This window comes from Dichomitus squalens (assembly GCF_000275845.1).
Source record: "Dichomitus squalens LYAD-421 SS1 unplaced genomic scaffold DICSQscaffold_6, whole genome shotgun sequence".
Lineage (NCBI taxonomy): Eukaryota > Fungi > Basidiomycota > Agaricomycetes > Polyporales > Polyporaceae > Dichomitus > Dichomitus squalens.
Window position 1 is genome coordinate 404,846 of NW_006766888.1, and position 26,974 is coordinate 431,819.

General features: G+C 58.3%; 8 protein-coding genes across 8 annotated transcripts; 3 read left to right on the plus strand and 5 right to left on the minus strand.

The window, feature by feature from the left end:
* Window positions 1-775: 775 nt before the first annotated feature.
* Window positions 776-1,323, minus strand: DICSQDRAFT_55102 (uncharacterized protein; the record flags this gene model as incomplete). The annotated part of the gene is made up of 2 exons (XM_007363326.1): window positions 776-1,148; window positions 1,220-1,323. The coding sequence occupies 2 exons, from the start codon at window positions 1,321-1,323 to the stop codon at window positions 776-778; spliced, it is 477 nt and encodes a 158-aa protein (XP_007363388.1).
* Window positions 1,324-6,302: 4,979 nt separating this feature from the next.
* DICSQDRAFT_54564 (mo25 protein) lies at window positions 6,303-7,706 on the minus strand (the record flags this gene model as incomplete). The annotated part of the gene is made up of 8 exons (XM_007363327.1): window positions 6,303-6,344; window positions 6,423-6,436; window positions 6,499-6,604; window positions 6,658-6,867; window positions 6,927-7,059; window positions 7,117-7,429; window positions 7,487-7,526; window positions 7,599-7,706. The coding sequence occupies 8 exons, from the start codon at window positions 7,704-7,706 to the stop codon at window positions 6,303-6,305; spliced, it is 966 nt and encodes a 321-aa protein (XP_007363389.1).
* Window positions 7,707-10,914: 3,208 nt separating this feature from the next.
* Window positions 10,915-11,797, plus strand: DICSQDRAFT_54344 (thioredoxin-domain-containing protein; the record flags this gene model as incomplete). Its single annotated transcript, XM_007363328.1, has 2 exons — window positions 10,915-11,034; window positions 11,096-11,797. The coding sequence occupies 2 exons, from the start codon at window positions 10,915-10,917 to the stop codon at window positions 11,795-11,797; spliced, it is 822 nt and encodes a 273-aa protein (XP_007363390.1).
* A 529-nt stretch (window positions 11,798-12,326) lies between these two features.
* Window positions 12,327-12,837, minus strand: DICSQDRAFT_167726 (uncharacterized protein; the record flags this gene model as incomplete). The annotated part of the gene is made up of 2 exons (XM_007363329.1): window positions 12,327-12,704; window positions 12,805-12,837. The coding sequence occupies 2 exons, from the start codon at window positions 12,835-12,837 to the stop codon at window positions 12,327-12,329; spliced, it is 411 nt and encodes a 136-aa protein (XP_007363391.1).
* An 852-nt stretch (window positions 12,838-13,689) lies between these two features.
* DICSQDRAFT_101599 (uncharacterized protein) lies at window positions 13,690-14,986 on the plus strand. The gene is made up of 3 exons (XM_007363330.1): window positions 13,690-14,131; window positions 14,211-14,420; window positions 14,500-14,986. The coding sequence occupies exons 1-3, from the start codon at window positions 13,820-13,822 to the stop codon at window positions 14,809-14,811; spliced, it is 834 nt and encodes a 277-aa protein (XP_007363392.1). The 5' UTR covers window positions 13,690-13,819; the 3' UTR covers window positions 14,812-14,986.
* A 2,825-nt stretch (window positions 14,987-17,811) lies between these two features.
* DICSQDRAFT_145172 (uncharacterized protein) lies at window positions 17,812-18,294 on the minus strand (the record flags this gene model as incomplete). The annotated part of the gene is made up of 1 exon (XM_007363331.1): window positions 17,812-18,294. The coding sequence occupies one exon, from the start codon at window positions 18,292-18,294 to the stop codon at window positions 17,812-17,814; it is 483 nt and encodes a 160-aa protein (XP_007363393.1).
* Window positions 18,295-19,247: 953 nt separating this feature from the next.
* DICSQDRAFT_167728 (uncharacterized protein) lies at window positions 19,248-19,998 on the plus strand (the record flags this gene model as incomplete). Its single annotated transcript, XM_007363332.1, has 3 exons — window positions 19,248-19,407; window positions 19,466-19,539; window positions 19,711-19,998. The coding sequence occupies 3 exons, from the start codon at window positions 19,248-19,250 to the stop codon at window positions 19,996-19,998; spliced, it is 522 nt and encodes a 173-aa protein (XP_007363394.1).
* Window positions 19,999-21,806: 1,808 nt separating this feature from the next.
* On the minus strand, window positions 21,807-26,871 carry DICSQDRAFT_134286 (putative isomerase YbhE). The gene is made up of 5 exons (XM_007363333.1): window positions 26,441-26,871; window positions 26,238-26,388; window positions 25,914-26,072; window positions 23,114-25,331; window positions 21,807-22,929 (listed from the first exon to the last, which is right to left on the minus strand). Exons 1-4 carry the CDS (start codon window positions 26,596-26,598, stop codon window positions 24,720-24,722), a joined length of 1,080 nt encoding a protein of 359 aa, XP_007363395.1. The 5' UTR covers window positions 26,599-26,871; the 3' UTR covers window positions 21,807-22,929; window positions 23,114-24,719.
* Between the last annotated feature and the right edge of the window lie 103 nt (window positions 26,872-26,974).

The following is a 26,974-nucleotide window of genomic DNA, read 5'->3' on the forward strand; positions in this document are numbered from 1 at the left end:
GGGACGGGACCTATCATCGTCGCTGGCATCCTCGTCTGACAAAGGCATGAAGGCCATCATGCTCGTCGGCATCTCCGGAATGGGCTTAGAGGCGGGTATGGGTGAGAGAGTGAACATGTTGTCGGTGCCGACAACCTTGACCTTGACGGCGTTGCCGTGGTCCCTCCCATCATCCTTCAAGATAGCCACAGGTTCGGCTTTCGAGCCCTTCTGATCATGAAGATAGTAGTACCGAGGCTCGCTTGCGCGAGACGTCGGAGGATTACGTCTAATCTTCTCAAGCTCCTCGGTAAGTCGACCGCATTCGGCCGAGACTTCGTCCAGCTAGGATAGCAAGATTCAGGTAAACTGATCGAATAAAACAAAAGAACGTCCTCGTACTTTACTGTAGAAACACGTATTCAGTATGAGCATCAGATCATGAGTCAACTGCACTTACGTTCGCCACTCGTCACATTCAGCCTTCAAGCGCGCCCTATCCTCCTCCAATGCCTTCTCGGTGTGAGCAAACCTATCGCGCTCCTCGAAAGCGGCTTCCTCCAGCTCGGTATACTTGGCAGACGCAATCAAGCGCTCCTCGTCGAGTTGCTTCTCGAGTTCCTCGCACTTGGAGGTGGCGATGTGGCGTTCCTCGTCCAACCTGACGACGGTTGCATGTTCGTCATGAAGCTCCTTCTCGAGCTTCTCGAGCTCCTCTCGCTCTCTGTCCAGTTCCGCCCTAAGATCGGAGCAAGTCTGCTCAACGTCGGCAATGCGAGCATCTCTCTTCTGGATCTTAGCCTGGTACCGGGAGTTGTGGTACAAGAGGTGGCGGGCCGCACGGAGATCCCTGAACTGCGGGAACGTCAGCTTCGCCAACAGCAGATGAGACGTTGAAATGACGTACCTGATCCTGTGGCTGCCCGTCCAGCCAATCGTGGCAATCTTGCAGAAGCTCTTCTAGCTCTGGCCGGGATGCGCCCTCGAGAGTGACCCTCGTGATGGATGACTGGAGACGACTAGCCTGGGAGGTGTCCAGATCATGCGAGGATATCGCCGGCGTACATGGAGGGACGGCAGACTTGTCGACGTGCAGTTTCCTGGCATCAGCTGGGTTGTAAGTGTGCCTACATAGGGGGCACTGGAGCTTCGGCAATGACTGCAGGCACCTAGAAAGGTGACGGCGAGGATCGTTGTCAATGCCGTGTGCGGCGACGAGGCAGCGATAAAGAACACGAACCATTGACAAAGGATGTGCCCGCAAGTGATGGCGATAGGATCCCGAGGACCATAGTAACCTTCGAGGCAGACGTCGCAGCGGGAGTTGGGGTGGAGTACGAGCATGATCAGCGGCGGACGAGACCAGCGCGGGCGCGGGGGGCGAGAGAGGAGTTGCCCGGACGGGGGATAATAAGGTGGGCAGGAGCCGACCGCCTAGCGCATGTACAAGCTGGACGGATTCGACATGGTCCCCCACGAGACGCCGAGATCGGATGCGGATCTTCCTACGATAGCCGCCCGACTGAGCCGTTCCAGGTGGAAATCACGTATGAACACCTCGCCTGGGACATTGTTACCGAGCCAATGGACCGCCATCGGAACGACAACAGCCGGGAACGTCCCGCACGGGGATGATAAGAGACGGAACTTGAACTGGTCGCCTTCCCAGACGCTATTCGCCCACATGAACAGTCCGAGAGGTTGAGCCAGACGCTACTGGATTCCACAGGACGAGAAACGCTCGCTGGAGTAAAGCGCGACCAGCTGATCGGCTTCCGGGTCGGGGGACCTGGGCCTCGAGAGCCTCGTGCGATGCAGCGCCAACCGCGCGCAAGGACGGTTGGTGCAGACGACAGGTTTCATGCTATTCACGCCACGTCGCGTATGGCATCCTCGACACAGGGCAAGCGTCGCCCCAAACTGCGTATGAATCACACTTGAGATGATGCGCACCTCAAGCACCGAGTAAGGCCTGCCCATAACCCACGCCCCGTGCCAGACGCGCAGGCGCCGCAGCATGCCCTGAGCACCTCACAGAAGCGAATTGAATGGAGGCACATCGAAGGGACAGTGAAATTACCGCGACTGCGTTGCTCCACACAGGCTTCCTCGATGTGCGCTCGACATCAGTAGCTGAGATGGACGGTCCGACCGGAGCACTCGCCGCAGTGAATAGCCCGCAACATGATGAGAATCAACGTTGCATGGGGTTCGGGGGGGACGCGTCCGAGATGCACGTGCGAGAACCTTCGTGCCGGCTGTCAACACCACGAAGTCTCGGCTGCAGACATATGTTCCACTTCTCCGAAGAGGACAAGTGAGAGCGAGAACAAGGCCCAAACCGACACATTGGCATGAGAGAGAGCGTTCCGTTCACATCGTGAACACGAGGATCCGCTCAGGCAGTGAGCAAATCCGTGAGCTCTCGGCCACTGATGCAAAAGCAAGCGATGCCACATATGCAAGCGTATAGCGTACCTTGCGTTCCGTGCCCTGAGTACTGTACAGATGCCAGCGCGCATGGCTCCGCGACATCCGCGGAGGCCGGGCTGCACCGTCGGAGGAAAGCTCGTAGGAGACCGCTCATGAATGTGACGCAGCCTGAGACTATCTCGCTGAAGCGAGCATCTCCGTCCGTTTCCAGGTACTCCTGCGGAATCTATTAAACGGAAGACAGTCAACTTGCCGGGGACAAGGAGCTAATCATGATTAACATACATACCTGAAGAGCTGACCGAGAACGTATCCAGCATGACTTCGAGAATCAATTACTTCTCAAGTTCTGACAGTTCACGTCCATCCCAAAGCAACCATTCCTCACCACACTGGGTTGTTTCCCCCGTATCCTTGACGTCATAAAATGTAACATGGCAAGCAAGGAAGTTAGGGCTATGGTAAAGGCGACTGTGCGAGTCAGCGAATTTTTCCCTGTCCGTGACATTGCGCTTGTGACTGTGACCCGGGTGACACTCCTCCTTGGCCATGTCACAGCGGAGATCCTCCTATACGTCGTCTCCCTAGTGCGGACGATTCATGCATAACCAGTCTGAAAGCCAAGCACCAGGGTTGACGGGACGGATTAAGGACTGAACTCATACAGCTTGACAAGAAGACGCATTATCGAAGCTCACTAGTATCTCGGGACAAACATGATTACCTCGCCGCTAAAGCGCATCAAGCTGCTACCACCCCCTCCAATGAAACGTCTCGCAAGCAATGAAAAAGCTCCAGCCCCAGCTGTGTTGGTACCACTTTGCTTCTCGTTGTTGATGCAGGTTTGGTGCGTCGCCATCGATAGATGATCTTTCCGCAAGTCTGCTTAGCAACTGTTATCCCTATGAACAGTGTGCCAGTGTCGGGCTGCTCGTGCCTGATATATAACTGTGACTGTCTTCCTTAAAGACCTCGGGCCCTCTGAGCTGTAATACACTCAAGCAATTAACAGCATTTCGTCCCATCGCACCGAGACTCTTGTGTGAACACAAGGATCGCACCGGCGGATCCTACGTTGGCCACCCCCCCAAATCCGATTCGCTCTCGTCTCCGATGGCACCGACCAAGAGTTGTGATGGTGGGTCCTTTGCAAGCCTACTCAGGACAGTATAGATGCTCATCTGTCTCCCCCATACCGAATCTGATAAGCACCGGTAGCATCCATTGTCAGACAATGGTCCTGATCGATGACGTCTCTCGCACGTTCTGCAACAAGTATATCTCAAGCTCGCGGGACTGCGGTCCGACTGGGCGGGTTCTCTACCCGCGGATACCGCAGCCCTCAACGCCGATGATCTCGCCCAGACTCGGTGGTCGGCACCCTGATTCACCGGAATCCTCGCTGCAGCAGCTTTGAGCTCGAAAGCTTCGCCCTTCATCACATAGTGCGCAGAATTGATGAAAGCTTCACTGCGGGATAGGCTCGCTTCAATGCTGTTCGTGCATGGCGACTGGATCCTCGATCGTCTGGCCACATTTCGACGACAGGGCCGAAGTCCCCTTCACATGAACCCTGGAGTCAACAGAACGCCACCGACTCGATCGCGACCAACGCAGCGGAACGTCAGTGGTCACGGGTGTATCATGGCACGCACTGCCGTGTCGCTGACGCTGTGGTCCAGGCCACGCGTGCCAAGTGGTCTAAAATTCGCTGAGCGCGGCCCTCGAGGATGCGGTGTGGTCTCTGCCTTATTGCCTCTGCTGGCTCACGTCTTTGCAGATTTTACAATAGGGGCTGTCGACTTCAGCACCGCGACGCGAACTGACTGCTGTCAGGACTCCTGCTTGATGGCTTCGTGACGACAACAGAGGTCTTGGTCATTCTAGAAGTGCCTGGCATTCGTCCATTCATCTTCCGCAATAGTAGCGCGCGTTAGGAGTAGGAGCGGCGTTCCGACAGTGCCACACCTACATAGACGGACAAAGGCCCCACTCAATCGAAGAGAACACGCCCATACAATTTGCGTCGTCGTCGGTCCGTCCTCCTCGATGATCTCGAGCACCCTCTCCGCAACAGCCGGTACCCCTGATCCCTCTGCTTCTCTCCGCCGGACTTCTCAGCTCCCGCCTGCAACCGTAGTCCCAGTCGCCCAAATGGTTCGAAGGCTGGCCGAGGAAGCGCTAGAAGAGCTCTTTGCGCCACTCGTGAGCAGCGGTCGCCGGCATCCGTCTTCTCTTCTTCGGCTCCCTCGTTCCCATCCGAAAGCCCCATCGTCGGGGCTGCCTGAGAAGTGCGCTTCTGATGAGAGGGAGATCGACACCTGCGCGTGCATCTTGGCCGAACGCCTACGCGATTAGGCAGGGGGGACAAGGTCAAGTCGTGCCTGTGCGTGCACAACGTTCGGATGCTCGGGACAGTGGAGGAACTGCATCAGCGCCCTCCAGGACATCAAGACTTCATCGATGTCGACAGGCCAGTGGCACAAGTGAGTCTCCCACCACTTGTTTCGGGGAGATAGCACAGGGGAATAAAAGTCCCGAATTTGCACATGTGGTAGGCACGCGAGACATACGTGCGGCGTTCGGCCCTATCATCCTGGTGTCAGAACCTGGCCCGGGCTTCGCAGCCATGGGCTCTGTATCTAGCCGTAGCGTTCGTTGGTCGTGCTTCTCAGATATGTGTACTGTGCGGGGTGTGGATTATTGCCATACTAGTACATGCCGTATAGAGTTGCTACACAGACCACGTGGATGGCCAACTTCGTTTCTTCTCATCCTTAAATCCGACTGAATTACGGCTGGATCTATCCCTGCCCTGTCCACTCGGTGGTCGTGGTGTATATAGCAAGGTTCATTATGGCATTGAGATCAGCACAGTAGTCAGCTTTGGACTGGCAAACGCCGAAGCAGTCGAGGACTTCCAAGCCTCTGGGGCGACTCGCGAACGTTCGACGCGGGGGCACTCCGAGTCGCTCACACGCTTCCCCGCATACGTAGTGTGAGATTGCAACTGATACAGTTGAGGCTGCGCGATGAGAACAGCTCGGAGCATCCGCTACGAAGGCGATGCCGGCCCTGACGCAACCATGCTATAAACGCTACCCCCTTGGACTACTTCGGTAGGCACATGACCCACAAGCTCTGCTTCTCAGTGTGGCCACCGCTCGTTCCCGGAGGATGGCAATAGTACAGTGTGATCAGGGACGGGACGCCAGAGCTGAGAAAACCATAAGCAGCGCATCCTGCGAAGCAGAGATCCGAGGACTTTCTCCACAGTTACGGCGCGGGACGACGGCCCCAGAGAGGACGAGAGCTCTACGGTGACGAGATGATCGCGTCGATGAGGGGTGGAGCAGCTCTTCTTGAATTCGAGTGTCGAGAAATATCGGCCACAAGATTGGTGACGATTAGTTCATGTGCGCGCGAGATATCCGGAAATAGGCTGCTTCTTCAGGCACTTCTTCGTCCGTAGATGACAGATCCTGCGATATGTAAGATGCAGTGGGTGAGATCGAACAGGAAGGGGAGGGTGATTACGATACGTAAGAGCGATACGGAACACAACTGACAACGACGAGTGCTACGAACGACGAGGACGAGGAGAAAACAGAAGGGTCTGAGACCGATAAGACTATTGATGATACACGAGGAGAGGGTGATGTTACACCAATGCAGTAGAGGCGCAGTAGAAGGGATGGAAAGACGGGGATCAAGCAGGAGGGTATGTGCAGCTGAATGCCGTGGCGTGTGGGACGCACGGAGGAGAGACCCGGGGCGAGGACGAGGAGTAGGCGTAAGAAAGCCACGTACACGGGCCGTATGTCGTACTAACCGCATGCGGCTTGCGGAGGAACATTGAGAACTAGCTCGAACGCGATCTGTCCAAGCCATCACAGATTCTGTATCTGTACTATCAAGAATTGCTTCTCGTCCTGTGGGCGCGATCGAGAAATGTATTGGTCAATTCATGTCACCTGAACCATGACACTAAGCGCTTTGCACCGACTCACCGTAAATTGCTCGTCTAACGTAGCGAGAAGTTGTGTTAGTGACCGACACAATGAGACGGAGGAAATGCAACTCTACCTTCTTTGTCGTTGTGGAAGTCCTTCAGGAATTTGAGCAGTTTGTCCTTGTTTCGCCGAAGGATACCCTCGATTTGCGGCGGCTTCTTGGGATTCGCAACAAACACCTACAGTGAGTTTAGTAGACGCCACGAAGCGATTGCCGCGATAGTACTCATACCTTGAATACATGAAACGCCTCGAACTGAATGTTCTTGCTCTTGTCGCGGAGGAGGTTCATCATCATCTTGAGATTCGCCTCGCTTGCGATGTACCGAGTCATCACGTTGAAGTTCGCACGATCCAATAGGATCTCTCCGAGCAGCTTCAGCGACTGCCGCTTCGTGACGTAATTGTTCGAGAGGATCAATGTCGTGAATGACGAAAAGAACTGGGGTTCGAAAGAGCCCAGTCAATGTAGGATGTACCTTCGGGAGACAAAGGGCTTACTCTGTCATAGTTCTTATCAAGGTACTCCGCGACCATGGTCTTGTGTCGTGTTAACGTCTCCTTCAAGTTCGTGTATGCATCGCATGAGATGCCGAACGTCGTGCTCTCGATATAATGAGGGAACTTGTAGAACCTAATTTAGTGAGGTATGAGTACGATGTAGCACAAGATACACAAGATGACTGCTTACTGCTCAGAGTACAGGAGGGTCTTCGCCAAAGGTTCATGTCGAAGCATCTCTCGCAGGACCATACCGGTATTGAGTGCGATCTCTTCTTCTTCATATCCATGAAAGGCAGCAAACAGCACCTCTGGCTTGGAATTGAGGTACTCCACGGTCGGGAAACGTGAGCCGATCTGTCGTCGCAGCAAGTTGTTGAAGATCTGGACCACATCCTTCCGAGACTCGAACTCAAGCCTTTTGATGTTCTGGAGCAGATATAACAACAGATCTGTGCTGTACGTCTCCTGAGCAAGTTGGGCCACCAACTCCGGTAAGGGGTCTAGGTCCACAAGTCCCCATGAATATCACATCTATGAGGTCTGCTGCCGGTACGCACCTCCATCGCCGTACAAGATCGCCTTGATTTGCTGCAAGTTCTTTGCAACCTCCTCGTTGGCCTGCCAGGACATAAACAAAGCAACTCCCATTGCGTGCTGAAGCGACCGCACCTTTCTCCGAACATCTCCTGGTGGCTCAGCCTCTAGCTTCGATAGAGCATCTCGGAGACCTCTGACCAGATCAGGGGGGGTGCGAGGCTTTGTCTTGAAGAAATTCATGGCCAAGTGGCTCGGGTCGAGGGAAAGGTTGTGTGGTGTGGGTATGTGAGAGAAAAATGCTGCAGGCGGGAACGGGGGGGCAGGTATCTGTACGTCACAGCAGAACTCGCAGGATGTTCGATTAGGAATAATGACGGGCGCGAAATCCGTCAGCAAAGGAACGAGGCGATGCGTGGTCGGAGCCGCCAAAGATATAACGCGTCGCTATGGAGGCCAGGAGCTCAACCTAGTCAGATAACAGAGGCGTCGTTGTCATCGATGTCGTCGCCGTCGTCGTCGGTGGTCAAGCCATGTTGGACAGGACTGTCTGCTGCCAGCGCCAACACGTGACATGCCGCCGGGATGAGGCGGGCCGGCGTCGTAAGCTCCCGAGCGGGCGGCGTCTGCGGCTTGTCCGCAACTTCCACCCACGTCCAGTCTCAGCTTCAGCTCTTACCTTCCGTTGCGATCTTGATGAACGGAGAAGACCTGCCTCCGGAACTATGGGGTCTGATAATTACGTATCTGCCGTCGCTGGACAAGCGGACCTGCCTATCTGTCCCTAAATTGATCCATGACCTGGCCCTACCATGTGTATTCTCTCATCTGGCCCTGAGGCTGGGCGTCCTGCTTCCTGGCGAACGAGAGAGTCGGGACGGCGACGCAGAAAAAGACCTGACGACCTACTGCATCACATGACTCATTAAAGTCCCTTGCAATATTCGTCAAGAGCCTATCCATCGAATACTACTCGTCTTGTGACGCCACAGGGATGCGCGAATCCGTACGGGGTAGAGTTCAACCATTCTTTGACGAGCATGTCGTCTAAATATTGCACAGGCTTTGCAGACCCTCTGGTTGACGCACTCCGCTCACTTGAAAACCTGCAGGCCTTCGCCTGGTTTGGCTACTACGATGAATTACGAGGTGACATCGGGCAGGCACTCCTGAGCTCCTGTCCGCAGCTACAGCACTTGTGTCCCGTACGTCTGACTTATTTGTTGGCCACCTCTCCTATTATCTGATAACACGACGGGCCAAGTTACTGCATTCAGTTGATCCCTCTGCTTCCGAAGTTCAATGCGTTGCAGACACTGGAACTAGCACGCGAACGTGCACCGCCGTCGGTGTATGATCCCGCTTTCAATCATGAAGCGGTCCATGTCACGACCGCGATTGTCCGTTATAGCTCGACATTACGGACTGTTTCCCTGTTTGGCGACGGCATATGGGACTGCAGTGACGCGTCATTCTCCTACCTGAGAGACGTGGAGCTGCTCTCCTTGAAGGATTGCAGCTGTCTTGGTGCCTTCCTAACCGGCTGCGCTCGCCTCGACTCACTGGCTCTCAGCAACGCAGGCAAAGACTCCGCAATATCCTTCTTCTCTGCGTTAGCAGCGGTCAGCCCAGATGCCCCCCCACGCCTGACTTCGCTCAAGCTCATCTTCTTTTCGACCCTCGACCAGCAGAACGGTACCGTCCTGGCCAACTTCTTGTCGACAAAGAAGCACCTCCGACGTCTCGACTTGGTTTCGGAACAAACAAGGTGGCGCAACTCCGAGCGACCACTGGCTGCCGTTCTGGCCCGACTTCCAGATCTTGAAGTGCTCGGACTGGAATTGGGAGTCGGCGCACTTTCCCCCGGGCACCTCGAGTTCCTCGATCAGCACCTGCCCGCCAGTCTCACGACATTCGTGTACGGCACATCGTACTGGATGGACACGATAGATGAGAACGACTGGCTAGCACTGGTATGCCATCGAGATCTCCGCTGTCGGAACGTGCCGACTACTACTGACCCACTGAACTCAACTCATTGAACATACCTCGCTCCGATGCTTCCATTTGACCAGAGGGTACGAGAACTGGGCCGACTTCGCCGTAGACGAGCACACGCACGATCTATTTCCGCCGCCGCTGCAGATATTCGGCCTGAACAGCCACCTGTACCATCTCCGGGGCGAATTGCACTGCGGCAGGCCGCAGGCAGGCCGCAGGGTGCTTTCGACGATCCCACAGTCAGCATGGTCCTACCTGAAGATCTGCCTGACTTCGAGGATTGGGAGTGGGTGGTGAGGCATCACTCGCGCATCAGATCTTATACGCCTCTTGCTTGTGAGTGAGGTGACTCGTCGTGCTCGACCATACTGATGCCCGGCATTTGACCTAGATAGAAAGTATCTTTACCATGACTGTAGGAATGCTAAGAGCTATATACCGTGATACGGAAGCTCAGTATCTACCGAGGTGCAAAATGATGGCGAGACAATCAACAGTTCTCCCTAACGCTTGACCGGATGATTACATAGGACCTCGGACAAAGGCGCCGCGTAGAATAGCATGGACCACACCAGCCGCACATGCAAGAGGGACATTCCCAGCCGGATTAGAGCAAATTGGAGGCGCTGCCCGAGGAAATCGATCCAACACGCGGATCTAAGACTCGGTGGGTTGTCGCTCTCCAGATCGAGCGTGATTTCTCTCCGCCACTCGGGAAGCGAGCAAGGGGAGTCCTAGCGACCGGGAGGAGACGGTCCAGATGATGCGTCGGCCATTCCGAGCCCAAGATGGGGATTATAGCACGTCCTTTGGTGCAAGTCGGCCACACTCTGCTTGACGGCAAGTTCTAGATTTCTGGAAGTAACTTGCGAAGGAATCCCTCGAATAGAACCTGTGTGCTGACAAGAAGAAGGGGGGGGGGATGCGAGAAAGCCGGGTGCTTCGTTGACCAGGTCAAATCTGTACTCAAGGCCCTTTAGTATGAATGCGGCTTCGGCTTGGATGGCTGGAGAGGACATGTAGATGGTACCCCACGCGATGAGGCTCTGAGCTGGGACGTGCTTCGAGATCGCTTCCTGCAGCCGCATGAAGGCGCGGCCGTGTCGTTCAGCGTAAAGCGCAGGTACTATGGTGATGCCGAAGATCCCCATCACGGAGTAGGCTTCGTCTCCAACCATGCCGTTGTTTCCGTCGAAGCCTACGACATTTGTGCTGCTATGCTGACAGTATTGAGTGACTTGCAGTATGTCAAGACGAGCCTCGAGCTTTATACCGGTGACCACCAGCCGTGTGTGACGAACGGTCACACTAGGATCAGTCAGACTTGTGATTGACTAGAATCGGACAGAAGCGCCGTGATCCTTGCCTCCCGCTACGAAAGCGTTGTTCACGACCTACACAGTTTCTGTGCTGACACCTATCCAGAAGTCTCTGTAACCAGCCACCGAAGATGAGCCAACCTGTACACGTCGACTCTGTCAGTCGCTGGAATACCACACTTCGGACAGCCAAGGAGAAAAACCAACCAATCATTGTCGACTTCTTCGCAACATGGTGCGGGCCCTGTAAGGTTAGACAAGGATTCGAGAATTACTGACCGAAGAGGCATCGCTGAACAAGGACTATCATAGGCCATTGGTCCAATCTTCGAGCAGCTGGCTGCCCAGTACCCCAAAGCAGTCTTCCTGAAGGTGGACGTCGATAAGCTGCCCGCTATCGCCCAGAAGTACCAAATCACGGCCATGCCGACTTTCGTCGTTATAAGAGAAAGCGGCGTAGTCGACATGTTGCGCGGTGCGGACCCCCGTGGCCTGTCTGCTATGGTGGCCAAGCACGCCTCCGCGTCCTCTGCGCCCGCCGGACCGCCACTTCCGGCGGAGGCGGAGAAGGCGAAGATGGAGGGCAACACGGCGTTTGCGGCAGGCGAGTACGAGAAAGCGATAGACTCTTATAGTCGTGCTATTGGGCTCGCACCGAAATTGGCGGTCCTGTACGGGAACCGTGCCTTTGCATACATCAAGCTAATCAAGTCGGGCATCCCGTCGAAGGAGGAGAGACAGAAGCTAAGACAGAAAGCTATATCGGACGCGGTTCAAGCCACTGCTATTGACGACAAGTGGGCGAAGGGATGGGTGAGGATGGCAGAGGCACTGGTGCTTGCGACCGACGAAGAGGGAACTCAGGATGTAGGGGAGGAGCGGAGGCCAGAAGGTCTCCGGAAAGCACTGGAAGGGGCTGTACAAGCGCTTGAGAATGCCATCGGGCTCAGCGAGGGGAAAGTGAAAGCAGGTGAGTTAGAGCTTCAGAATGCAGTGATGCGACTGATCAGTTGATTCTGTATCATTAGAGGCCCAGAAAATGCTGGAAGAAGTACAAGCGCAGTTGATGGCACCTTGAGGACGGGCAGCCTTGGGACGCGAGCACATAATCTTCTATAGTAGGGAGATGTTCGAAGTCCAGTCGGTGTCTCACGTATTATTGACCGTCAACAGTCCAGGAACAAAGCGAGATGTATGCAAGACAATAGCATGTAATACAGTGTACAATTGAAGGCCTTAGAACGGAAGTGACAAACGACAATGTGGTCCCCGTCGCCTCCGGCTAGTCAAATCGGAGCCCGGGATCAGTCATAGAATTTAGAGGAGGCAACGACGTCCGAGCCACCACAATGTTCGTCTGCGCGCAGTCTGAAACTAAGACTCGGTCTCGGCGATCTCTAACCGTGGATTCAACAGGAGTGGGAGCCCTGAGGTGATCCTGACCTACCAACGCAGTACCAGCATCAGGTTTCGACATTCAAAGTCATATACTCGGACTTTGTCTACCTTCAACGCTTGGATGCACCATTCGGCAAGTCCGAACTTAGGGCCCCGATCTCTCCCCACGACCGCGTCTGAACCGCTGCCCGAACTTCGAGGCCCAACAATCACCACTGTGCTCACCAGCCGTGCCATGTCGGCCCTGAAGACCATGTGCACGACCCATCTCTTCAGCGGAGACGACGGTCTCCGTCTCAAACCGCCACTCGTCAGATTCGACGGCCTCTGTCTTCATCTCTTCGACATGCTCCTCCTCGGCCAGCTCGATAAGGACCTGGTGGAAGCAGCTATCCATGCTGGCCCTTGCGACGGGCTCGACCGCCGCCATGAGGGTGATCGTCCGCGTCAGCTTCAAGCTCGACGCTGTCCGCCCCTCGGAACCTTCGATCAGCTCCGGTACCTTGAGCTGGACCTCTCTGGGCTTGATTTCGACCCAAGAATGTGTCAGTCGTCGGAGAGGAAGTTCACGTTCCGCGACTCTGTGAGTCGCTGGAGCGTTCAGTCTCTGGTTTACCGCTTACTCCGACGGAAGTGCGACTGGGTAGCGGGGGCATCTGGGCAAGAAAGCGATAGCTTACGGCTACCTTCTCATAGCAACAATACATTGAGCTCGGACTGCTCGGCGCTGCTCGTTCTGTCGATGCAGCACGAAATGTTGCAGATATAACAATAAGCACGCGCCCGCGCGGTGATACAAACCATCCGGACCTTGGCTCACGAGCGCAGGGTCACCCCAGACTGCAGACAGCGAGGAGACCTTGGCACCCTCGGGCAGAGTCGTTGAGGCCCTGATACGATTGCTCGCCTTGCAGGCCCATGCATGCAATGGATTGGAATATAGCGGGGGTTTGGCTTCGTCTCAGGGGACTCCCCGTTTCGGTTGAAGTTATCGCATGGCGCAAAGATCTGAGGTATAATGTCAGTCCTGTCGCGCGAGCAAGCAGTAAGAAACCGGGCTCTTTGTGGTAGAGATCAGTGAAACAACATTGTTTACACCGAGCGCGGCTTTCTCTCGGGGTCAGGAACATAGCTTTGCAGTGTCCGATGTTCTGCCTAGTTACGATGGTCAGGACTGCGTCCTACACCGCGGCGCTGTGCAAGAAACGCTCGTATCAACCTAGGCGTGGCCTGTTTACAATGAACGTCTGTAGCCGCGTCGACATAGGAACACAATGCGGTCCACCAGAGAGGTCATTTATGGGCTGGATAGCAGGGAGATGAGTACAACGTGGGTGATGGAATGGGAGCAATTAGCGTGAGGGAAATAGCGCAAAGGGCGGTGGCAGTACGGGCCTGCCACGCGCGCGTCGAATTCAGATGATCGACGTGTCCGCCGTCCTCCAAAATACGTCTGCCACCTCATCCCTCCCGTCTTCTCCCACCTTGTTTGTAGAGCTCAAAGTCTCCTCGTCCTCTCATTTGCTTCTGTTCTCCCGTCGGACCCGGGCTGTTCGCAACATCATCGACGAACTGGTTTCTAGACTTGACTGTCCGCCCGCGCCTTCCCCAATCCAACAAACACGCCCGACTTGAACAATGTCTGGCATTCACTACTCCGTCGTCGTCCCCGCATACAGGGAGAACGGCAACTTACGTCCGCTTGTGACACGCATCTTTGGCGCGCTGTCCCAGGCGGGCTCCCCCGTCAGCCCGCACGAGGTCGAAGTCATCGTCGTAGATGACAACTCGCGAGACGGTTCTGTCGAGACCGTCGACGACCTCCGGCGCGAGGGCTACAACGTCCGCATCATCGTGCGGACAACGGAGCGCGGCCTCAGTAGCGCGGTGGTCCGCGGCTTCAGAGAGGCGCAGGGCGACAACATGTTGTGCATGGACGCGGACTTGCAGGTATGCATGTATTCCCATCCTCCTGTCTCCTGCTCCCCTGCGATTGCACTGCGTTTACTCAAACTGTGGCAACGCGTAGCACCCCCCTGAATACGTCCCCGCCATGCTCGCCTCCATGTCACCTACGAAGCAGTTCGCGCTTGGAACGCGGTACGCGAAGGGCGTCGCGATCGACGAAGGCTGGCCGCTCTACCGTCGCGTCATCTCTAACGGCGCGCGCCTGCTCGCGCTCCCTCTCACGTCCGCAAGCGACCCCATGTCAGGTTTCTTCGGAATCCGCAAGGAAACGGTACGTGTTACCGTCCGGTCTCCTCCCCCTGTCATGCCCGTCCATCTTCGCGCGTCTTACGTGTTCTCGCCCGCCCTAGTTCTTGAAGGCGCGCAATCTGAACTCTGACGGGTTCAAGATCGCGCTCGACCTCCTCGTGAAATGCAACATTCCCGCCAAGGCGATCGCGGAGGTGCCGTTCTCTTTCGGCGTGCGCGCCGAAGGCGAGTCAAAACTTACGGGCAAGGTCATGATCCGCTACCTCGAGCAGCTCGCGGAGCTGTACTGGTACCGCCACAGCGGCCTCGTCATATTCCTCGCGATCTTCTTGTTCGTGCTGTTCGTGTTCTTCGCGCAGACGCTCCTGAGCTGGTACGGCGGGTTCGACGACCAGTCGCAGGGCAGGTACTGAACGATGTGCCCGTGTTTCCGTCAGGAGGGTTGGGTGAGGGATGCGATTGTTGAAACTCCATTAGATCAGTTGGATGTTCGGAGGGTGTATTGTCCCTGGTCGATGTGTGTACCGATACGAGTAACGTTATTGCCTGTTCTTTCTCCGCGTCATCCAGTTTCTGTCGACGTTTCACAGACCTCCACAGCAGTCCGCCGACCCATTGACGAGCCACCAAGACGACTGCGTCTGAAGTTTGCGAGCAGTGACTATCGTGGCAGGATGCGAGTCTCTGGTCAGGAGGCCCAACGTGAAGGTGCTGGTGTCCACGGCTCTCCTGTGGACTTGGTTCCCCCTCCAGACGCTTCCGCGACCTTACCTTCGGTGTCGGGTTCCTGTACAAGCAAATCCGCGCACTTGCAGAAAATTTCCTCCGCTATTATCAGCGGCAAGGTGCCGGCTGCCACTGATCGGGTCAGTGGCACGTCCAAAGCAGCCGTCCGATCTCACATTTCCCGCAGGCAAGAATGCAGTGTGCTCGCGATCGACTGCGGCTTGTGTGGCTGTAGGTGGAACAATATGAACCGCATGCATTCCTCGGAAGGAACGAAGTACGCCGCATGAGGCACCAAGGAAATCAGACGGCATACAGCAGGGACGACGTGTCCCTCCGTCGTTTCGCCTCTCGAGCTCTTCACGCACGAGTTTTGGTACACGGCCGGCACCGGGCCATTGATCAGGTCCACGAACCCCGTCGCTCTCAACCACCTCGTCCGATCCGCGGCGATTGCTCTCAAACTCATCACTTAAGCTCTCGAAGATACGAAGACCACAGCAGAATTATATTTCGCTTCGTCGAGAACGTGGCCACCTCAGACGGCCCGCGTTTTAAACAAGACCCAAGGGTCGAAGCGGTTGAACGCTTCACATAAGCTTCATCACCCCTGGCAGCTGGCTGTCCACCGCGACATGGCCGAAGGCGCATCAGGCTGGTTGCCGTGCGGTGCGCGCCACACCGATTGAAGGATTGTTTTCTACCCCATCCCGCAAAGTTCTCTCCCAGACCGGCCTCGCGGAGCTTGTCGACCCTGTGTGGAGAGTGAGTCGCGGATTAATCACGTACACATCGCATACTAGACCTATCTTGACATCGGACTCCGACAAGCGGACAGAGTGTTAGTTCAAGTGTTCGCTACATGCCTCCGAGGAAGGCCCTTCGCAGATGAAAATAGATGTCAGGATCCATGCTAGTCACCACACCCACAAACTGATACCTGTGCCTCCCCGAGGCTCGCAGGTGTGCAGTGCCGTAAGTGAGCACACGAAAATCGGAGGGCTCAAGAAACAGTCTTGCATTGTGCAGCGTGGTGTTACATAGCATCTTGTTTGGGGTAATGCATACGTACCACCAACCCTCGTCTTGACCCCGCGGAACTCGGTGGGCCGCCATCTGTGTGGAACCATGCGGATGCACACAATATGACATGATCACGGCGCTGCGCCGGATATTTGTTTGAACTGCAGCGTATTTGACGGGTGACGTCCGAACCACAAACCTGTAGGAAAAAACGAGGGTTCTGACAGGAGTAGGGAAGATTAGAATGGTACCCACAGCAACACAGTTCTGACCCCTAAAGAGGAACAACGCCCCCACTAGCCATCCAGTAGCACACGCCAGTGGCGTACCCCATCGCGTGCTCATGTACGTTGTGCTGCAAGGCGAATGGAGCTTCACTGAAGCTGAAGTGACTCACGTCGAGGTGTCGGCATTGTGCGTGACCTAGCGCGGACCTGCGCGAAACGGAGCGGTGTATACTGGATTCACCGACACCGTGATGGTTCGCGGCGCTCCAGACCGTGCTCTTAGGGCGGCCCGGCCAGCATGACTTTGAGCAAGTCCAATTAGCGAGAAGAGCGTCGCAGGCACGGCGAAACGTCGTGTCGTGTCGTTGCTGTTCCGAAGTAATTACCGCACCATTGAGACACGTCTGCGCCCTGGTCGAAGCGCCAGGATTCTGTCGAATCCGACGTCGGACACAAGTACTCAACACGAAGATAGAAGGCGCCCACGAAAGCATACGCAAGTGGAAGAGCACTCTCCGAGAATATATGACGATGGGTTAGTCCGAGCAGAAGCGCATCGGCTCTAGTGCGGCACACACAGGCTCTGCGCGACCCACGCGACGGGCTCTGCGCAGCACAAGTCGAGAGTTCCCCGGAGACGGTCTGGCTTTGTGTCTTCTTGTGCCCCAGGTGCACCTGGAAACGGACCTACTGCATGCAGCAGCGTGGTCGTCTATGACGAGAGTTGTGTGAGCGACCAAACATCGACTGCTTGACTCACGTTGTAGTCAGCAAACTTCTAGGGTGCACGGCACCCGTACTCGAGCCAGCGGCATGGCGCACGGGGAGACTCCGTATCCCCATACTCCAGGTACTCTCCCTATTCTGCGCGAGCTGGAAGGTTCCATAGAGAGACCGAGACCTTCCACGGACAGAGGTTTGGATCATTTGAAGCTTACAGTTTCCAGGGCCTGCGACGAGTACGCGACGCGCAACCCGGCTGGTGCCGTTAGCGAAGCCGCAGAAAGCATATCAGCAAGTACACCGCACATCGCCCGCCGCGTATCGACCATCGAGCACCGGATGCCGTACACCTCCACGGCCCATCAGGGCACGAAGCCCAGCGCGGTCGGCAAGCCGCATTTTTTCATTGTCGGAACAAGCGGAAGAAGTGCCGACTCGAGGCCCGCACCCCCCCGCGCGAGTTCCCACCGTACTTGTCCGCATTAACAAACCACCTCCCGTCCCCACGCGGAAGGCGAGGCGGCTCGCTGCCCAATGGCACACCCAGAGCCAATGGCGTGCAGAACGTCGTCGTCGCGCGGCGGTCGAAGGCCCGGAGATTGCAGCAGCTGCGTCGCTGCCGTCACCGTCTCGCCGGGCGTGGGTAGTGCGGCATTGGGCATCGGCGGTGCCACCAGCCACCCCCGCCAGCCGCCAGTCGGACCCCCAGCCGATTCAGCAGCAAGCGGCGGGGGCAAGCAGGGGGGAGGGGTCCAGGGAAGGACGCCGACGCGCTGTCGTGCGCTGTCGCGCGCCCTGGCGACCATCCCTCACGGGAGGGATCGCAGCCCCGCTTCGGGTTCCCAGTTCGGGTCCCTCGCGTTCCAGGCCTGACGCCTGCGGACCGCGGCCGCCGCTGCATGCCAAGGCACGGATGCCGCCAGGCACCCGCACGCGCCTCCGGGAGCGCGTGCGACAGCGGGGGCGGGACTTCGGGAGCGAGGGTCGGGCGAGGGTCGCGCGGCGCGCCGCTGGCTTGCGTCCAGCGTCGGGCGCATTCTTGCTGACGAAAGCATCGAAGCCGGAGGGCCGCGAACGCGACGTAGCCGATGCACGCAGCGAATGGCTGGCCGTGTGAACCCGCGCCGGAGACGTCGTGTGGCATTTCCCATGGGGCAATGGCGTCGCCTCGGGCGAACATCGCTCGGCGAAGGGCATGCAAAATCGAGGGTTCCCAAAGGTGTCCAGGCGAAACGGGGAGACGACAACAGCTACCGAGCGGTGGGCGTCTCAGGGGAGGGAGGGTCGACCTGGAATGCGCGTGTGAGTCCTGTGGGTTCTGATAGCATTCGAGGAGGACGATCATGGAATACTCACAACACCGTGTGGAACTCAAGGGTCGCATGTCTGTGGGTGCGCTGTGAATTCCTAGGACTGTGGTCATTGCTGGAAGAGTGTCTTGCGTTGCGGATGGAAATCTGTTTCCCGGAGACCCGCAATGTATCAATTCTACACTCGTCTCGTGCGCATAGTTGCCGGTCCGGCCGTAGGTGTGTGCGCCGGGGCTCTTCCTCCTCCTGATGGTCAGATTGCTATATGGAGGGGGGTGAGCGTCGCGATGTCGACGAGGTCACGAGAGGAATAGATGTGGAAGCAACGACTTACACGTCCGTGCTTGCATGTACAGCAGACAAGCCTCCTTCCGGATGCATCAACGTTCCGCACCACACCTGCTCGTTCGGGTGATCGCAGGGACGCCCAGAGGCTGAAGGTTTCGACGCGTTCAGATCGATCCCCTCCTACGTACATCTGCATCTCTCGCTCTTCTACCGCCGGCAGGGCGCGCATGCATGCATGCGTGCATGCATGTAGCAGCCAAGCATGGTGATCTCCTGGTCGGCCAAGCATGACGTGGAGAGAAGTATTCGATACTTGCATATCTCGACGCGAAGACTGGAACCAGCGCAGAATAGGTTCGAAGAGGCGGCGGAGTCAGTCCTGGAGCCGGGTTCTGGCTGATCACCGTCTCCCGTGTGTGTCCGTGATGCCTGTGGTGTCTGTCACCTACTCAATGGTGTTCGCTTTTGCTGTCATGTTCGTACGGCGGCGATCCGCTGCGCCCTGGAAGGGCGAGCCATGGGCTCGCCCCGCACGCCCGCAAAGTCCGCAGAATGCCCGCCTCCGGGAGTCCATCGAGGGTCGAGAAGTTGAGCACGAATCGCGAAGACGGTAGCTACGTGACATGCACCTGGAGCGCGGGCGGCTCGTCGGGCCTCGCGTGCCTCGTGCCTGCGTGCGAGAAGTCGAAGGCGAACTCGAAGGCGGGCGAAGGTTAGCTCGAGCAGAGCAGAGACAGATGCCGAAGGCGGACGTGCGAGGAAGGCTCCAGGAGACCCTAGCAACTGCGCCGTCGTCGTGCTCCGCGACCTCTGCGTCCGGGGGAGGTGGGAGGGGAGAGCTCTTGTGCGTTCTGTCCGGCTTGCTTGCGTTTCAGGTTCATGCGTCCAGCGAGTCTTTCGTCATCGGGGGGGTGGCGCACAGGCAAGCTATTACGGGAGCGTTCCGGCACGCGGCGCGGCGCAAGTGTAGGGCTGGTCAGTGCTAGAACCAGCGGACGGCACGCTGCTGCACTAGGCTTGCCCCGACTCGGGGCGCAGGAACCTACGGCGCGCAGAGGAGGTGCTCAGCGTTCGGCGGCAGCGTGCGCAGCAGCAGCAGCAGCAGCAGCAGCAGCAGCACAAGCTTGGACGCGAGCCCGAGCAGACCGAGCACGGGCTGATCGAGGCGCGGCTGTGGACAAGCTCGAACGGCACAGCTTTGTCAACGTTTGTGCGCGCGGAACAACACCCACATGCACCAAAGCGTGGCGGTCAGGAAGGAATTGAGCCCAGCCGGCCTGATAGCGTTCAATGTGAACGCTGACCTCGAGCATTGATGATGATCGCTCCGAAGGCGGCGCGGCCGGATTTGCTTGTGCTGATTGTCATGTCCGCACGGGGATGGCGGGGTGGCACTGGCAACTTGAAGGTTCGAGGAGCTTGTCAGCGAGCACCGCAGCGGGGACCATCGGGCGATAGATCTCGAATTGCCTGCATGTCATGAGCATGAGCACGTCAACGCGTACCGGCGCCTCGGGCGAGCGCAATTGTTTGGGTGCTTGCGAGGATATGATCATGCATGCGTGCGTGCACGGGCGAGTCGGTCGACCCAGAGCCTGGATAACGGCGCTCACCAGTATATGCCTCGGCTCGTGGGGCGGCGCCGCCTGTCAAATCGAGTTCTGGGTGCAAGGTTTGGATTGACATGATGGTGGAGAGCGTTTAGAGTACGCTACTACTGCCTCGGCGCCAGAACTTGGACGTTCCGCTAGACTGGAGCGACGCTGATGGATAGATGATACGAGAGTCTAGAGAGGCACCACTCGAAGGGTCGCCCATATGAGGCAGGCAGCCTTCCTCCCGAACAAGCGTCGCGCTGCGCCGTTCGCCCCGTCATGTGCATCCGTCAGAACCATTAATGGGTGGCACTCCGGAAGCACTGGCGCGCGCACCGGCAGCTGCGTGAGATGGATATGGGTGGTCGGCGGCGCGGCGGGGAAGGAGGGGCGCTGGCGTACGTGAGCGCGAGAGGGAGCCGTGACTTGCTGTGTCGGGTCGCCACGCTACGCAGCGCCCGGTCGATTGCATTACTTGCGGCGATCAGACTCTGCTGGAATAGGGGCCAGAGGCGGAACAGGCGGGACAGGCAGTGCGCCTGTCAGAATGGTCCGTATTGTCGTGAGAGGTCTCTCGTCGAATCTGCCCCGAGGCGCGAGACGCAAGGCGAGACCCAGCTTGGTGTCGATCGGCACGTCCGTGGTCGTGGTTACGCCGGTGCGCAGGGAGTATTTCCGGAAGGGGGAGAGGGGGAACGCAGCGGCGGGAGGGGCGGCATGTGCGTTTACGCTTTCTGTTAGATTCCCGGGGATCTTCTGACGGGTTGGGCAGTGGGATGGCAGAATGAATGGTGAAGAGGGGAACAGAAGACGAGGCCTGAAGATTTGGGGAAGGCCCTAGGTTACGTTGAGAGGTTGCCATGTCGTAGAGCGTCCTCTGCACGCGACATCCCGGCGAGTGTTCTGGAGGCTCAGAAAGTGTGGAGGTGGCATGCAGGTGTCCGCCGGCTGTCGCATTTGTACATGCCGCCGGCAACGAGGCAGGAATCGGCGGATCGGCGATAGCAGCCGAGATAAGTTGCCGGATTTGGGCCTGGGCTGGCCCGAGCTCCAGGATGGGTCAGCGCCGGTTCCTGATGAGGAGAAATCGTAGATGAACGGCTGGCCGGGCGGACGGACGGCTGTCGGGCGAGCTCTGGCACGTCGCGCGCTCTGCTTTTCGCTCTCGTCTATGCGCGACGTCGGCTCGCGGCGCGTGGGAGGAGCTGGCCCGTCGCGAGGGGCACCACCTGCTGTTGTCATTCCTTGCTCGGTGGGAGGATAGAGGACGAAGCCAGACGGAGAGAGTCCGAGGACGAAAGACAATTGCGGCCAAACAAATGGCAGCCCAGCCTCAAACCTTGACTTGCAGTGCCCATCATTCTTTGGGCCATCGTTGGCCAAGAGAGCAGCACAGCTCACGTACGAGGTTCCCCGAGCAGCCCAGCTGGTGGACGGTGCTCGCGTAGAGGAGTGTGCAGTATAAAGGCGCGTGTCCCGCTGGCTGGGCCCGTGTTGCTCACATCGGGAATAAACAGCATCGCGCGCCTGTGCTCGCTCGCAAGCGATCCGCCGTGCTTATATCTGCCCACTCTCGCCAGCTCACCCCGTCCTCGTCCCAGTAAACGAACGGCTCAAGGCCACGCCTATCTCTTCTCGCCCGGCGCGCACTTCATCACCAGCACACACCCAGTCCGTCCACGCTAGCCGCCGCCGCCGTCCCCGATGCCTGCCCGCCGCACAGCAGCCCCCCGCACCCGCACCCGCCTCGCCACGCTCGCTGACGTCCCCGAGGAGATCCTCGAGCGCATCCTCGCCCTCATCCTCGTTCAGTCTCCAGAGCCCTCGCGGGCTTCCTGGCATCCCTACCAGACGCCTCCCTCCACCCTTCCGAACGTGATCTCCCCGCTGCTCGTCTGCCGCGCCTGGTTACGTATCGCGACCCCCGTCCACTACCGCCATCCAGTCCTCCGCACCCCGCGCCATGTCGAGCTCCTCCTCCGCGCCCTGCGCTACACTCCCTCGCTCGCGCCGTGCATCCGCAGCCTCCACCTGCACGCTACCTCTCCCGCGCTCCGCGACCTCATCCCCCTGTGCTCGAACCTCGACACACTCGACGTCACCGTGGACAACGCCGACTCGACGCTGACCGTCACGACTGGCGTGATCCCGGCGGCAGACGCTCTTAGCCGCGACCGTGGCGTGGTGCAGTTCTGCGAGGCGTTTGCGAAGACGCGCCGCGTCCGACACCTCGTCATCCGCAAGAACGCGTATCTGACGCAGCCTAATGCAATCTACATCTTCGAACAGCTCGCGAAGGCCATGACGCGCTGGCACAAGCTGGTGAGTCGCGTTCGATCTGTTTCACTGCGTCGTGCGCGCATGTCCGAGAATGGACTGGTAGCAGATGAGCGACGGACAGGAAGATGGGTTCTGCTGCGTCGAGCTTCGCTGGTGTTCTCGGACGGGAGGAATTGGCAGGGATTCGATGTGTGATGATTGACGTAACTGACGGCTTCTTGCAGGAAACGGTGAACGTCGCCTTCCGGCTCAGCCCCTCTCCCGCCGCGAGCGCGCTCACCAAGGCGCTCGCGACGCTCCCCCGGCTGCACACGCTGAGCACGATGTTGCCCGCGGTGTGGAACACGACTCTGCTTGACGTGCGTCTCTCCGCTTTCTCCGTCCTTCTCCTCTTCTCCCCCTCTGCTCCCTATCTCTCCCACATCCGATCGGACGCGCTGCCCCGCTCCCCTGGCTTCCGTCCTTCCTAATCCACGCACTCCTTTCTCTTAGCGCGTCGTCCTGAAACGCATGCCACGATGCTGACCCTTCTGATCTCCACAGATCGCGCAGAACCCCGCGCTCAGCCGTATCGTCCTCGACCCCGCCCCAGAGCTCGCCGGCGCACACCTCTTCCTCGCAGAGGCCAAGCGCCACCCCCACCTCGTCCAGCTCATCCACGCCGGCAGCCCCCCGCCCTCACCCTACCCGGGCCACGCCGGCGTCGCTGCCAGCTCTCGCGCGCGTGCCGCCAGCGCCGTCGTCGTGGGCAAGGCCCCCATGTCCATGTCCATCGCGCCCTCGCCGTTCGCTACCTGGAGCTACGAGCGCGACGTCCCGCCCCCCGCGTGTCCCCCCGCCTCGCGTCGGCCCAGCCAGCCAGGCTACGCCTCGGGGTCGCTTGTCGGGCCCTCGGCGTACGCGCCTGCGCCCGTCGCCGCACCCAGCGTGTCGTATCCTGGGCCGGGCATGCAGTACCCGCACCAGCAGCAGCATCATTACGTCGCGGCCGCGCATCAGTACCCGGCGGCGCACCACCCCGGCCAGTATTCTGCGTTCGGCACGAACGCCTACCCAGCGAACGCTGCCGCAAGGATGCAGCCGTCGATCGTAGGTGGACAAGCGTCGAGGCGGAGCGCGCCTGGCGGCCGCCGGATGACCGCGTCGTGAACGACCCGCGGTCCCCGTGAGCCAAACAAAAAGTTCATGCGAGAAGGGAGAACGGACGTTCGTGTAATGATACAATTGGGCCCCCCCACGGTGACATGCTTCTTGGATTGGATTGCTCGTGCTGACCATAGCGGACCCTCCCCCGTCGTCGTCGTCTGCACACTCACTACCTGCACAGGACCCGCTGCTGTACATATGTATAACGTCGTTTAATACCCGTAATGCCCCCCGCATCGGTACCCCCCTTGGCATGCGGGCTCGTTAGCAGTCGCTCGTCGCTGCCCGCAGTCCCCCGCCACATGTCTCATACCCTTCGCCTCGTCTTCATGTCCCATCACGTTTTGCTACGGACGAACTCGGACCTCTCGCGCTCGCCCGCCTGCGGGGCGGCGCTGCACCACCCCTTCTTTTGTTTACGCCTCAGTTATTCAGGATTCTTTGCGGACTATAGACGAACCCCAGATACGCTCTCCGGTAGGCAGCAAAAAATGTACGGTACCCCTCGCTATTCGCTGCTGCGCGGTCGGACTCGGACGGGCGCGCGCCGCCGTATACCCTCTCGTAATATACCTTCCGCACCACGGACCCGGGCTCCAGAAGACGTCGCGCACGGACAGAACACGCAAAGCTGGGCACCGCGCGACATGTGCACGAAGACGAAGTACGGAGACGGGCGGGCTTCTGCTCCCGGCGCATGCCTGCTGTCACGGGGAGCCCGCGCACAATTGAGTTGCGTGTGCGCAGCGGTCGGGTTCCGCGGTTCGGGGGTTGAATTGTGACACTAGTGCGGGTTCGCGATGTCCTCCTGGGAGAGAGGAATGGTTTTGGCATTCGTGTTGGGAGGGGGCGCATTCAGATAGAGAGCCTGCAACGGTCGCAGACGACGGCACTCGAGATTGGCCGTGGGCGTCCTCATCAAGAGCACAGATAACCTGGTGATAGATACACGCATAATTGCTATGGTCACGCCAAGAGACTGGACAGACAGACCCCGCCCAGCTCAGTCGCTGAGCCAAACGAAGCTCGACCGCGTCGGGACGTCCGTGTTCGTCGCCACGATCTCCAGGTCCGCGCCCCCGTTCGTGCGCCGGAGCACGACCGTCCCCGCGCTCCCCGCGACCCCCGCCGCGACGACGTACTCGTTCTCTGGCCCCCCGCTGAGCTGCATCCCGCGGATCTGGTCGAGCCCCGTGAAGACGTGCTTGACGAGCGCGAGCTGCGGCTCGAGCGCGAAGATCGCGATCGCGTCCCCGCGCGGGTCCTGCGCGCCGACGTTCCGGTTCGACGCGTACAGGAACGCCTGGGTGAAGTTCGAGCCCGGCGCCGGGGACGCCTCCGCGAGGAGGAGCTCCGCGGCGGCCATCGACGCGCCCGCGGGGAGCCCGGGGGGCACGATGGAGAGGTTCGCGGCGAGCGGCGCGGCGGGGACGGACGGGTCGGCGGGGATCGTCTGCTGCGTGAGCGTGGAGGCAAGCTCGTGGATCGTGTAGAGCTGGTCGCCGCGCACGACGATGTGCCGGGGGCCGGAGCCGGCGGGCTGCTCGATCTCGCCTTGGACCTTGAAGTTGCCTGCGGGGCCGTCGCGCACGAGGCGGTGGATGGTGTCTGCACCCTGTGGAGGTGGATGACACGGTCAGATTGGCGTGGCTTGCAGCTGTACAAGAAAGGTCGTCGGAAGGTCGTGTTTCCGTATCATGGCTACGTCAGCCGTGGTCCTGCAGAACAACCCGGATACACATCCATATCGACTCTAGCCTCCATTGTGGCGCTAAGTAAGATTCAAACCTAAGACGGATCGACACAACTCTGGCAATCGCGCCGGTTGGAGATGGCGAGCATCATGCGCCCCCCCAATCATCCGGTCGGAGCGGCGACCCTGTGATAGATACGATCCTCTCGCTTCGGTCAGATGCCTCCCTCCGAGCGCATCCGTACTGCGACAAACATAGTCTAGCAGGACGATGGTCATCTGGACGCATCTCACGCTCCGGCGTTCGCAGCCATGTTAGCACAACACAAATGCTACAAGCAGTGCTTAGTGGCCGCCACCCGCCCAAGCCCAGTTTATGCGGCCCAGGGCAGCCGAGTAGAGCGCATGCACGCAAACATAGGAGGACATATGCTCACAGCCAACAATCGTCATGCTCCGCAGTATGGTGTGTCCAGTAGCATGATTACGAAACAGGGCACGTACCAAGTCAGGGACAAAGACCTCCGAGCCAACCTCGAGCGCCATGTGTGGGTGCGAGACCGCCGGGGACGGGGGCGCCGGGAATGTGATGACTGGTGCGCCAGAGACAAACTGCGTCGGATCCTCCTCTGTGGGCACGATGACCCCGTTTCCTGAACCGAACTGTGGTAAAGTGTGAGACCGTGTATACTGCGCTCCCACCCAAGCACCGGTGGCGCAGCACTACTACAGGAATGGGTGGAATAGAAGAGGGTGGTACATGTGGACGTGGATGTCGACATATGTGGATATGTGGGGACGAGAAAGACGGAAGGCAAGGAGACTGACGTTCATGCCGGCAACCTCGCCAGTAGACAGAGGAACGGCGAACGCAGGGCCATTCCCACCAGACGAGACGGTGGCGAGTGCGTCTGTAAGGAGGCCGTCATTTTTGATAACAAACGACTGCAGGCCCCCCTCGGTGTTCTCATTCGTGGCGCTATTCATGGGGTTAGGGATGTATGGCGCGGCACCACAAAACCAGAGCTCACTAGAGAATGCTCTGGTTGGTAGGGTGAAGCGCAATCCACGATGGGTTGGTACCAGTGGGCGACTGGCCGACGACAGAAAGCGCGCCAGCATCAGAGTTGAAGAGATATGTCACGATAGCAGACGAGTAGCCTCCGGCAAGAATGGTGAAGTTGACCATGGTATTATGAATGCGCCGGGCAAAGAAAGACGAGAGTTGGGCTTGAGGGGTTGAGTATGGTGAAGCAGTAGAGTGTATAAGTACTGTCAAAGTCGTCAGGCGTACAGAACACCAGGTCCTGGAATACGCGGATCGTCGTAGGAAGTGAGGGAGCCAGAAGAAGCAGTGAGGGAAACCAAAAGTTTTTGAGTGTCCATTTGAGATCACCCGATCGCTATTGTGATGACGCTTTGTTGCGTCCGCGTAAGCCATTCGTTGCGAGGACTTGAATGTCCCATACTGAGTCGTCGCCTAGATCATCATAAGATCATGGAGTATGGACAGCATTGTTGTTCCATCTGGCGCGTCGGCAGGCGTCCCCATACTTACACTTGGA